The sequence below is a fragment of the Euprymna scolopes genome, chromosome 14 (genome assembly GCF_053919585.1).
Source record: "Euprymna scolopes isolate OS-2025 chromosome 14, ASM5391958v1, whole genome shotgun sequence".
NCBI lineage: Eukaryota > Metazoa > Mollusca > Cephalopoda > Sepiida > Sepiolidae > Euprymna > Euprymna scolopes.
Genome location: NC_136495.1, coordinates 44,808,186 through 44,821,554, shown reverse-complemented (window position 1 = coordinate 44,821,554; position 13,369 = coordinate 44,808,186). Strand labels below are relative to the sequence as shown.

General features: G+C 29.2%; 1 protein-coding gene across 5 annotated transcripts in view; it reads left to right on the top strand.

The window, feature by feature from the left end:
- Nucleotides 1-13,369, top strand: part of LOC145292965 (AP-1 complex subunit sigma-2) — a 143,114-nt gene that overhangs the window by 90,386 nt on the left and 39,359 nt on the right. For 2 of the 5 annotated variants that reach the window (XR_013869633.1, XM_080139192.1), the window contains one exon: nt 5,124-11,372. The exons of 2 other annotated variants lie outside the window; for them this stretch is intronic. Coding sequence is in view for 1 of the 3 variants with exons in the window: in XM_080139192.1 (XP_079995318.1) it covers nt 5,124-5,180 (57 nt within the window). In the remaining 2 variants the exon portion in view is untranslated. Of the gene's footprint in view, nt 1-2,430; nt 4,755-5,123; nt 11,373-13,369 lie in introns of those variants that run through there. One more of the 5 variants, XR_013869634.1, reaches the window with a different exon arrangement.

The following is a 13,369-nucleotide window of genomic DNA, read 5'->3' as shown; positions in this document are numbered from 1 at the left end:
TGAAGTTGCTTTTGAAAGGAAAGCGTTTCCCAGATGATGCAGGCTTGATTTCTGAAGTCACGTCATGGTTGGAGGACCAACCTGGGGTGTTCTACAAAAACGGTCTCTAGAGCTGCATCAAACGATGGGAGAAATGCATAACTCTGGGTGGTTCCTATGCAGAGAAAGACTAATAACTGTGCCAAGTTTTGTTGCTCTACTGCTATGGGAAGTGGGTCAGGGGTATTACCTATTGCACACCCCTCATAGTTTTGGTGGATTCTAAGATTTAATATATTTTTAAAGCATAAGTTAAAATTAAATATTAGGTTTATTTATGGGTTTTTTTTTTTGTTTTTTTAAGTTGAACTTTTGGAATTGATTAATATGGCTAGAATCATGTTGACACCAGTTGCCATCAGATTAGCAGGGGCATTACTTATTGCATGTCCCTCGTATATATATATATATATATATATATATATATATATATATATACACACGCACTCATACAAGGTCTTTAAAAACATCATTTTCAAATTTTAATAACACCAAAACTATTTCTGATAATAGTAAAAACTTATACGTATGTACAATAAATATTAAAAATGCATGTCATTTAACTTGATTTTCCCTACTTGCCACACATTTCTGCAACTGACTTACAAATGATTACATTTTCCAATATTTCAAGAATTATACTCAAACTGTCTTAAATAAATGACATAATTTCCTCAATTATTTGCAGTTTTGTTCTGAAAAATACATTTTTCTAAATACCCCCTACCCTCCCCGAAAAATCAGGAGGTCCCAGTTCCGGTGAGTGTGCAGATTGTTATAAAAAGCCAATCCAACAGCCAACAAAAACTAAAACAAGATGGTGTAGTAAAAAACTGCATGATAAATATGATGCAGTAAAATGAAATTTTTGTTATCAGAAATACAGTTTTGGCGTTATTAAAAATTTTTAAATAGATAATTATTTTTTGAAAGTCATGTATTCATGCTTTTGTAGTCGAGTACAACTCAAATTCCTTAGGATACTTGTCACATTGGTACACAAGAAGTGCAGTGAAATTGCTGGTTTGTTGAGAGATTATAACCAGTTTGAGTGCAGAACGTGTAAGATAATGGAGATGGATGAGAACTCAAATGTGGAAAAAGAATATATGAATGTCGAACCAATTAAGGTGTTCAGAAACTTTGTTACCTTCGTGACATGATTGAAGTAGAGAGAGGAGCAGTTGTTAGTCCTATAAGAAAAGTTACAAGTGGAATGAGTAAGTTCAGAGAACTTCTGTTATTACTAACTAGCAGAGCATTACCAACGTTGACCCAAGGAAAGAGTCTATCAAGTATTTAAAAATAGATGATTTTTTGAAGAACATGTATGCATTTTAGACTAATAAATAAATCTACTAGATTCATATTTATTACTGAATGAACAAAGAAGCTTCTCTGAATAATAAAGTAAAGCGACTTGTAATTTTTAGTTATGCATGAAGAATGTCTTCAGAGATATTTCAGTTTATAAATTTTTAATGAAATGAAAGTAGAATACATAGTGGTACTAGTTGTGACCCAATGGGTCACGAGCAGGTCTAGTCTCTTTCAAATTATCGTCATTGAACCTGTTTAAAAAATTTTCTTTCTTTTTTTCTTTTTTGCACTTGTTACCATCTGAATGTTTTTTTGATTTCCACTTCTATAGTTTCTTTCTTTCTTCAATTTTTTCCCTATTTAACCATGCATGTTTTTTTATATGTATATAATTAAATACATATATTTATTAACTGTGATTAAATAATTAGGATTATTTTTTGGTTATTTTGCTTCCGTAACAAAATTTTGCGACCATTTTTATAAAAAGAATTTAATTTAATTTTTGAATTTAGAAAGACAAAAATAAAAATTCTTCAGTGTTTAAAATTAAGATTCACATGTATTACAACTGCCGTTGAAAAAAATATCTTTTTTGATTAACTTGATATCATTTAGAATAATATTGCTTTTTTTGTTTTATAATTTTCCACTTAAAAGTATATTTACTCAGATGCATATATATCTTTGATGGTAGCAATAAATCTTTTTAAAATTTATATTGCATGCAAATTAGTAATTACCCATTCTCTTAATATCTTTAGCTTGTTTGTAAGTATTGACATTAATTGTGCTTCTTGGAATAACAATCCTCAGTAATGACTGAAAATCCAATTTTAATGCGTTATGCAGATTTGTTATTGTGTGAAATAATAAAAATATTTTAAGTTTTAATCAAAAGAAATAAGTATTTAAGATTTTCACATTCTTATAGCTTGTGAAGAGAGACTTATGGGCAACCATTTTGGGAAAACCTGACTATAATTTAGTCTGAATAGTTATCTTTCCTTGGAAATTACTACTAAAATTTCACTTTTACCTCATGTTTTCCTTTTTTTTTTTCCATTCCAGAAAAGGCATAAAGTCATTTGATGTAAAGAGTAACAAAAAAAAAAATGCTACTTCAAGGTTAAAAATTAGCCAATGATACGTGTTAGATGAATATATTCCAACCCAGAAAACAGCAATACATTTTTGCTTATAGAATGTGAGGACTAAAGGACAAAATAAGGGAAGTGAGAAATATGAAGCTGCTGAAAGTTAAACGAGAATCATTAAAAACGTGTTGAAAATTTATCTCTGCACTGCTTGAACTTTGACTTCAACAGAACCCTTAGAGTTTCGATAAATATGGAAATAATAATTGACGTGTTACTACAGTCAATAAAATAATGTGGCTGAAAATCATTGGACGTTATCTCCGACTTTTTCCGCCTGCCCTCCAAGAAAGCAAATTTCAAACATTAAATATTCTCAGCTAATTCTTTTTAACCAAAGAGAATACAGATAATTTGTTGATTCACTTTTTTCTTATTGATATGGATTTGCTTATTGCAGTGCTATCACCAGTCATTCTGTTTCTCTTAAGTTGTGAGTTCAATCCTTACTAGCAAGAAAGTCACATCTACTACATCTCTCAATTGATGATAAAACATGCTTTATCTAATCACTGGTTGTATATGCAGTACATCAACTCTGCATATAGTCTATGATATGCTACTCACTTGAGCAATTATGCCTTGACATTGTCAAATATATGTGATCATTTGTGAAGCTATGCTGTTTTCAGAATTAAGCCATCAGTTTTTTGATGCGTAAAACTTGAAATACTTTTCTTCTTCTTCAAGGTTTACTCCTCTAGACCAGTTGTATTCTTTCCATAGCCACACACATTATCAGGGTAGCCTTGATAAGAATGTGTCGGCTCAACTCGTATGAACAGTCATTTACTATCAAGAGGCTACATTTTGTACATCACATTGTGCTGGTATACATTGGAAACCATGCAAAGACTTAGAATGGCTGCCATATATGAAGTAAAATCTAGGTCCCGCACTATCGGCCAGGCTCCAACCTCTGTCCCATCACTATAATGTTGCATCCTTGTGTCTGTTTTACAAGTACTTTAATAGTCTGCTCTGACGAACTTGTAACGCTTGTGCTCCCTTGACATACATACTACTAACAAGCAGCAAAATCCCACCCCTTCACTGATAATATCCCTAGACGTCGGAAAGCTTTCTACTCTCATAGTTTCTTCACTTGGACTGCTATTCTTTTCCTGGCTATGCAGAAGTTTAAGTGAACAAACATCTTGCTCCTCAATTCCCCACAATTCTCTGTTAAACATGATCCCAAATAGTAACCACTTATTTCCAAGTGTCAATATGCCTTGTTTGGCGTAAAAGAGTTTAAAAATGGATAAAATGCGGTGGCGAGGCTCTACTTTGTAGCTTTAAAGAGTGTGGGGTCATCACTTTGCTCTCAGACCGTTTCTGACACACAGTGGCATCACCTGGCAAGATCAAATCTATTTCTTAAATATAACTTATCAGTTATAAACTATTTATTTACAAAATAAATTAATATATAAAGCATTCATATAAAAGATACTCTATTATAAAATTTGAAAATCTAAAAAAAAAAAAATGGATGAAAAAACTTTATAAAAATAACTTGATTCGACATTAAAGAACCTGAAAAGGGTTGATATGCCAGAAAATAAAACTAGACCAAACGATTTGAAAGTCTTAAAATCCAAATTACTTTTATGTTTTCATTAATACTTGAAAAATTACTTTTCTACACAGTAATCGTATACACCAGTTCTCATTAGATCATCAAAGTTAAGCAATGTTAAACCTGGTTATTCTCAGATGAGTGTTTGAATTTGATATTTTCTGGAAACTTCTCGGTTCAGTGGAAACTGGATACTCACCCAGGGCGAATACTACTATACTATGTATTACTGATTGTATTATTTACACAATAACAAGTGTGCATGGCTTAAACTTAAAATTTGATTAACTATAGTTCAAATTAGTATTAGATTGGTGCAAAAATAATGTTGTTTTTGACGTGTATATATCTGATAAAAAAAAAACATTATTTTTGCACCAACCTAATAGTTAGGATAATTAATAAGAATTGGAAAAATCGGAATTGATATTGGAAAACTATGCACCTATTTTCCAATGCCAAAAACGAATCTTTTTTTTTTTTTTTTTTTTTTTTTTTATTGCAGATAATGATAAAAATATATTTATTTTACACACCAGTAAAATTAAAATCTATTGATCAGCTCCCCACAAGTGTATTTTTATGTTTGCATCAAATATATGCACATATTACATGAAATTATAAATTAACTTAAAAATTAAAAAAAAAAAAAATTTTTTTAGAGCTTTAAAAAGAATCTGAATCAGTAATTGTATCAGAACTGGGAATTTAGAACAGAATCTGGTACTCGTATTGGAATCCAGGAAAAATATTGGAATCCTCCAATCACCAGTTAAAATTGTAGGTATTTATAAATACTCATGAAGTCTTTTCTCAAAAATAAGAAAAAAAATTCAAAATCTTAAATAAAAAAAAAAAAAAAATTTCCTGATAATGACAAGTCTGCATAGTATGACATTAGAATTGAATTTTACTGCAGTTACTGAGGATTGTTATCTTGTGAAGCACCAATTTATTGAATAGAAATACTGCAAGATGTTTTAGATATTTCTTCTGATTCAATCGTTGTCTCCATTCCTTACCAGGAATCCGAAGAGCCCAAAAGTATTCTTGAGGAGATTGGAATTTCCTTTCCAAGCTAGTGTTGTTGTCGTTCCTCCTTGGTTGATGCCCTTGGACCTTTCACGAAACCTCTACACTGCAACCACTTCAACAGACATCTGTTCTACTACCACTTGTAATACCACCACTACCACTTCTTCCGTATTACTACCACTACTACTACTACTTGTAATACTACAACCACCACCAACACTATTGTTACTACCACTACCAACACTTCTTTTTCTTCCTTATTCCTACTATTTCTATTGTTCCAGCACTCTGATCCATCGTGATAAAAATCAGCTGTGTGGTTTTCATCGAAATTCCTTACCTCAAAGCACAATCATAAGAGATTGGAGAAAATAACGACTGCTTTTACGTCTATATTGCCTTAGTTAACATTAACTTGCAGGAAATTCTTCCCCGAAAAAACGTCATTTGGCACTATTTCAAAACAACTTATTACATAAAAACATTATATTTGATATTTTCATCAGGAAAATTTACTTTATTCTAATATATAAAGTAAAATCAGTCTCTTTCCCGATATTTCTTTTATTGATGGTTTTCTTCCTACAAAATCAATATTTGATTTTGGCTTGCCTGTTCTTTATATATATAACTACATTTACTCACATAAAATTAATATACGAAAGTATAAATTTATGCGTAAACTTTAAGTATTTTTCGCGTTTCATCCATAAGCCTGAAGAGTCCTAGAGTGGATGAAACGCGGAATATTCAGTGTAGCTTAATCGCCATATATATTTTATAACTTACTATATATATATATATATATATATATATATATACACATTTTAATGGAAATTATTCCAGACATGGCATAAAACCACTTGATGGGAGGAGTTTAAAAAAATCTTACTTCAAGGTTAAAAACTAGTCAACAATGTGTTATATGAATAGATTCCAACCCAGAAAACAGCAATTCTTTTTCCTTTGTCAGAAAAATTGTGCATAGAATGTAAAAACTAAAAGATAAATTAGAAGTGGGAGCTACAAGGCTGCTGAAAAGTAAACACTGTCTACTTTCTACTCTCCTTAATTGATTGTTAAGAACAATCAAACACAATTTGATTTAATTCCTTAAAAAAAATGCTTTAACCAGGGTCAGAATTAATAACTCTGTACTTGTCAATACAGATTTATCTTCCTTTAACGCATAATTTAAAAAGTACAAGCAAAAGTACTACGGGACGATACAGGGTCAATACAACTAGTTTAACATTTAAAATTACCATGTTTTTTCTTTGCATTCACTCTAGATAAATTTTAAAATGATTGTTTATATTAGTTAAGATACTGGTTGGAGATATTTCCAAGATAATAGTTTTACACTGAGTGATGTGTGATGGTCATGAGGACATTTAAAAAAAAAAAAATTTTATGGAAGGAATTTGCAAAAAATTACATTACCAATTTTGGAAGGGTGAAAATTGTAGGAAAAAAAACTTAAAATTATTTTGTGACTATAATGCATCACTAAGCATAGAACGTCCATCAGTGTAAACAAATAGACCAGTTTTGAAATTATACTTTACTTAGAAAAGCTGTATAGTCACAGTAATATTTTTATTATAAAATTAAATTTTTTTTTTTTAATACATCGAATAGAATGGCTTTATGTGATTAATAAGTTGTTTTGAAAAAAATACAGAGCAGCATGTATTTCTTATTCTCCTAAAGTTAATAATAGGCATTACCTCCATACATTAATGTTTTTTTAACTTTATAGAACAATCTTCAATTCGTTGATAAAGTAGTAACACTGTTGAGAAAATACTTTTTTTTTTTTTTTTTTAGATTTAGTTAAGAACTAAAAAATACTATTTGTTGTTGTTGAATAAATTTGGATTCTTGTTCAGAATTCTCTCTTTTTAAAAAAAAAACAAAAATAAAGAAAAATCTATGTACCCATAAAAAAAAAACGAAAATATCATATTCCAGAAATCAAGTAAATTGGTCAAGTTTTTTTATAAAGAAAAAGCGTTTTTAAGCAATTGATGAGAATTTGTAGGCATTGACATATATTTAGTATGAATTACTGTTGAGTTATTTCCCTTGTTTTGTTTTGTTTTCTTACAAAATAGCTTGGGAGATAGTCATGACTCAAATATTCATAAAATTTGATTTTCTTGTTTAAAAATAAAACTACTTGATCAGTTTATATGATTTTTGGAAAATGATATTTCCGGTACGTACATCATACAGATTTTTCTTTACTTTTATTTTTTAATATGGGAGAATTCTGGAAAAGAATCAAAATTTTATATTTTCTATAATCTAGCTAGAAATTCCATTTTTTTTTTTTTTTTTTTTTTTTTTTTTTTTCCGACTGTGTCATGAGTGTATCAATGAGCATGATCTTTGTTGAAGATGAAAAACAAATTTTTTTTCTTTTCAAAATTTCCCATGAAAAAATTAAATATTAAAATTTTTCAATTTCTACAAATATATATAAGCTTTATCCGAACCTACCAAAAAATGGAATTTTGCTAAAATTTGAAACAGTAATTTTTTATATGAAAATTTGGTGCTGAATATAAACAATTAAAAACGTTTAAGTGGAATGTGTTGTACATACCCTATGCATCTTATAATCCGTCCGTATCAACCAAAAAATGGATTCAATTGTGGTATAGAGACAATTAAAATATCTTATATTTTCCTTGTGTTGGATAAAATTAATTGTTGTTCTACAATTGTATTTCTTCTCCTGAAATAAAAAAAAAAATAGCTTTTTTATAAATCATAAAATAATTATAATTTCTAAATTTGAACTTATTTTTATTAAAAAATTGTCTTAATGGTAGCCATTAAAAAGATTTTTTTTTTTTTCAATAATTGATATTAATTCATCACTGGTATGTTTTTAAACCTCTTCAATTTTGTTTAGGAAGAATATTAAAAGTTCATTTTTCTGTAAAGATGTTTGTTTTTATGTATAATAAAATTTTTAAACAGAAAAAATATTTATGTTGCAAAATTAAAAAAAAGTTAAAACAAACATTGCTGCCTCTGGTTAAAACATTGAATTAAATTTAAATTTTTAACATTTAAAAAAATACATTTGAATTTTTATTTTTGTGTAAGGAATACAATTAATTTTATCCAAAAATGTGCACAAAATTGAATTAAAAAAAAAAAAAAAGGGAGATATTTCAACACTTCCTATTTACATAATTAAAACAAAAACAAATTGATGTGATAAAGATAGGAATTTAAAGGTTTTTTGTTGTAGTTATTTTATTAATTTTAGCCTTTTCCAAACTTTGGTATACACTTCAATGCAATTACTCTTATTTTAAATCTATATTCAGTCTTTCCTGTTTTTAGTTAAAATTCCTTTGTATTAGTGTATCTCTTCTTTCAGTTGTTGATCACATACATTTTGGATTTGATAAAACCCTGTGGAAGAAACAAAAAAACATTCACACTGTGGTATGGGTGGAATTTGAGGTCTAGAGAATTGGTTCATTCATCAGAATATATTAAAAAATCAACTCGCAAACAACTCATAATCCATGAACAAAGTTTTTCTATTTTTATTTTAAAATTAAAAAGAAAGAATTATTATATACGATTCTATTCGATTTCAACAGAACATAAAAACATGAGCAGTTCAATTCTTAAGATGCGTCCAAACTTGAGCATGACAGACCACGTGACTAATGCATAGACAAAGGTTTGTTATAAAAATGCCTTGAGCATCACAGACCAGCAAAACGGTTATTTCAAGTTTAAGCTGACAGATTGACAAAAATTGTATTTTAAACTTAAGTGTGACAAGCCAGCAAGAATATTATTTTAAACTTAAGGATGATGGACCAGTGAAAGCCTTTAAGCTTAAATATAACATCATCATCTGCTAAAGAGCAAGATGAGAAAAGTGAGAGCTATGAAGCTGCCGAAAGTAAACCTATGGTCTACTTTCTGCTCTCCTTTGTAAGAAACAAATAAAATGAAATTTGATTTAATTTCTTTCAAAAAAATATTTTGCCCAGGTCAGAATTATTTTTTTAAATAATCATCATTTTAAAAAGGCAACATAATTCTGTATCCATCCATACAGAATTATTTTTTTTAAATAACCATCATTTTAAAAATACAGAATTACTTTTGTTTAAAATAAAAAAGCCCAGTTTAAAAAGAAAATGCAAACAAAAGTACAATATTGGGTCAACTACTATATTGGGTAGTTTAATATTAAAAATTATCACAGTTTTTTCTCTGCACTGACTAAATGAATTTTTAAATGGTTGTTTACATTGGTTAACGAGCTGATTGGAGATATTTCAAATTTAAGTGTGACAGACTGCCGAAAATGGTATTTTAAACTTAAGTGTGACAGACCAGCAAGAATGTTATTTCAAGCTTAAGTATGAGGGACCAATAGGAAATTATCTTGCAAGCTTAAGCATAAACTCATCATTATCATCATCCACTTTTGGTATTTAAGATGATTTGAATGTTTCGCCTGCTTTTCATGCAGTTCAATTCATAGGGTATATATTAGTCATGGTGCAAATAGTCAGGTTATTTTTATGCACTCAAGCTTTTCGTTGAACTATTCTGCCTGGGATATCCATGTGTTATTAATGCACACTGTACATGGGCAAACCGCTTGACAACTGACAAAAAATGTGATTTAAACTTAAGCATGACAGACCAATGAAAATGCTATTTTAATCTTAAGCATGACAGACTGATCAACAAATAGCTGGACGCATCTAAAAATATTTGAATCTCTTTATTTTTTATTGTTGGTTTATTGTTTTTAATGATGTTTAAACAAATGGGATACCTTATTACTTTTTATTGCCAATGATTCTTGTCAAGAATTCCTTCGTAATAAAAAGCAAAACTGAAGAAAAATCTGTCTGATGTATGTACCTGTGACAAGATGGAAATATGATATTCCAAAAAATCACATAAACTGATCAAGTAGTTCTATTTTTAAATAAGAAAATCAAATTTTATGAGTATCCGAGAAGTGAATTTAGAGAAGAAAAAAAAAAAAAACGCCAAAACAATGGAATTTCAACACTAATGCATACTTACTAGATTTATATTGTAATGTCTACGAATTCCCATTAATCACTTAAAAATTAATTTCTTTATGAAAGATATGGAGGAGTATAAGAAAGCTATAGCAATGCAGGGAAGCGACTGTTGTAGTGGCATGACATATGGACAAACGAAAGAAGGTCTTATTTGTTTTTTTGTTTTCATTTTTTAAACTGTGTATATCCATTTATTTTTCAAGATAATCACAATACAAATCAGTAAATATGAACTTGCTGTTTGATGTAACCGGGATGGTGGTGGCCTTAATATTTCGAGATAACATCTCTTTTTCAAATGAAAAGGAACCAAAGAATATCCTTAAAAAAAATATTGAAATATCATATAAAAATAAAACTATTTGATCAATTTACATAATTTTTGGAATACGATATTTTCGTTTTGTCACAGGTACATACATCATGTAGATTTTTCTTTTACTTTTGTTTTGGGGTGGATTCTGGACAAGAACCTAAATAATTTCACACTGAAAAGCTAGTGGTTTTCTCTTGAATTTGAGTGACGGCCAGTTTCCCTATTTCGTTACCATTGTGACTTTCTTGGCATTCTTACATCAGCTGGTGACAGTGATTGGAGCTAGCGGTTTTCCCTGGAAACTGAGTGACAATAAGCTTCTTATTATCATGGTAACAAGCTGCTGAAAAGACTCCCTTGACTTGAATTTTCCTGCTCTTCTATATGCGAATCGCTGAAACACTGACAAGTACGTACAATAAAGATTTGAAATGGAGAAATTCAGAATTTTAACAAATTTCTCTGCGGCTTTTATCAATTTTTTTTTTTTTTTCCCCAGATTTTTTTGTTTTGATTTCATAAAAAAGATGTTTTAAATGTGATTACAAAAGAAATAGCAATATTTAAAAATTGAAATTTTATATTTTTTATGCAATAAAATATGAATTCGATTCCAATCCACCATTTTGTTTTGGTGCTAAAAATCTGGTTTAGTTGATTTTATTTTTAAATTTTTCTTCAATAATCAGTGAATCACGGATGTTTTTGTGTCTATCATAGATTGTTTTGATTTAAGTAAAAAAAATCTGCCCCAATATCATACAAAATGATACCCATCATTTCAGAAATTGTATTTAATTTTTAGATCTGGTTATAAAATTTTTATAAATGTATTTTTTATTTTGATTTAAATTTTTTAATTTTGTTTAATTTTTTTTTAGTTATCTGATTAATTTTGTTCCCAAAATCAACAGAGATTAGACCATTCCTGTAATGATCCGGTGCCTGTCGATTTTGCCGTGGGAGTTTAGTCCATCCTCCCACGTTCTGCCTTCTCTCTTTCAGAAGGGGTTAGTTTATTGCTAATCACCTGAGGCACCCTTACCAAGGAATGCAGACGAGGCTTCACAGCACTTTTTGCAAGTCGAGTGCCCCTCCTCTAGGGTGCTGACTTCTCAATCCCACTTTCAGACCCTGGTGTTTAAGTTCTTGTGGTGGGAGAGAACTAAAAACCTTTATATTTTATATAAAATAGTATTTGGTAAATATAGGAATTTATTTCTAGCCACGTATTATGCATTACACTGCTCTTTTTTTCTTACTGTTCACGCTGTTTGCATATGTAATACCTTTAAATAAACAATTAAGCTAACACTTTAATTAAAAACAGTTGCAGGCTCAGTTGTCAGTGGAAGGACAAGTAAAATATGAAAAGTGATAAGGATGGATTTAAGAGAAATAAAGAATTGGCAAGCGATAAATCAGTGTGGAAGTCAATTTCTAAAAACTGTCCAACACATGTCAACATGTAAAACAGACGTTAAACTCATGATGATGATAGCTTGAAATAAAGATAGAAAATGACAAATAGTAAAATGCAACTTTAATAAGATTTGAACCTGTGCCTCCAAAAGATTTTCCCTGTCATGGGTATCACCGTAACTGTTTGCTAATAAGTCCAATGGTCAAGTTTTCAGTTTTTATTGAATTTTTTAGCCATGGCAGGTTCAAATCCTATTCAAGACTTATTTTTTCTTTGTGTGCTTGTTAAATATTTATTCTCAGCCTCGTATAATAAACTAACCATTCATGGTGTGGAGAGGAAAAAAAAAAAAAGAGCAGCATAATGCATAAAAAAAAAATAGTAAGCAAAAAATCTATGGAAATAACAATTACAAATGTATGTAAGAAAAATAATTCATTTGGATTCCGGACAATTGTCCGATGGATACAAACAAAAAGACAGCTGAGATGGTATTCTATATTACAGACCTCTCAATGGCAATAAATCTGACTGAAGGCCTGTTGACAAGTGTTAATCAGAAGGAGCAGCTAAAAGAAATACAGTTGTTTTGTATTAGAATACCATGTTTTTATTTTCCTTAAACAAATCAGGATTTTTAATCTTTAGAAATATTTACATTTTGGAGTATAATTTGCAAATTCAATTGAAATACGTATAAGATTTATTTGTTTTTACTTTTTTATTAAGATTCTGAAAAGAAATAAACAAAAACTTTGTGGTCAATAATAATAGTTACCATATGATGAGTTAAAAGTTGAAAATCGATGCTACTGAATCAGACTCTCTGAAGATATTAGCTTCCTGACTTAAATACACCAAACGTTGATGTCATTGTTTGTTGTTTTTTTTTTTGTTTTATTTTGTTTTTTTTCCCTTTACAAAACTCAATCATGTTCTGCAAAGCCAAAAACAAAAATAATTTTCCTCTACAAAACAACCAAACTAAACAGCATAAATAAATATTTGAAAGTATAAAGAATTTGAAGCATGAAATATTTTTTCCAAAATTACTGGATAACCTGAAACGTGTTGATATGCCATAAAACTAAACCAAAATTTATTGAATAAAATTTCATAGACAAATATTGAATAACATTAAAATATTTTTCAATAAGCCTCCACTTCTGCTTTTCAGTTCCATCATAGAATGTGTAGTATAGAATGGCACAATAACTGTTGAATTATTTTTGGTTAAATTTATTTAACCTTGTCTTAGAAGAGACATTTGAGAATGTTTTGAGATATATATATCACCAGGCTAATTTACTTATGATAAGAAGCCTTTGTTTTATTCATAATGTTTTTCCCAAGAATGAATAAAAACAAGTATTACCTTATAAGTATAATTAATTTTACTTTTAATAC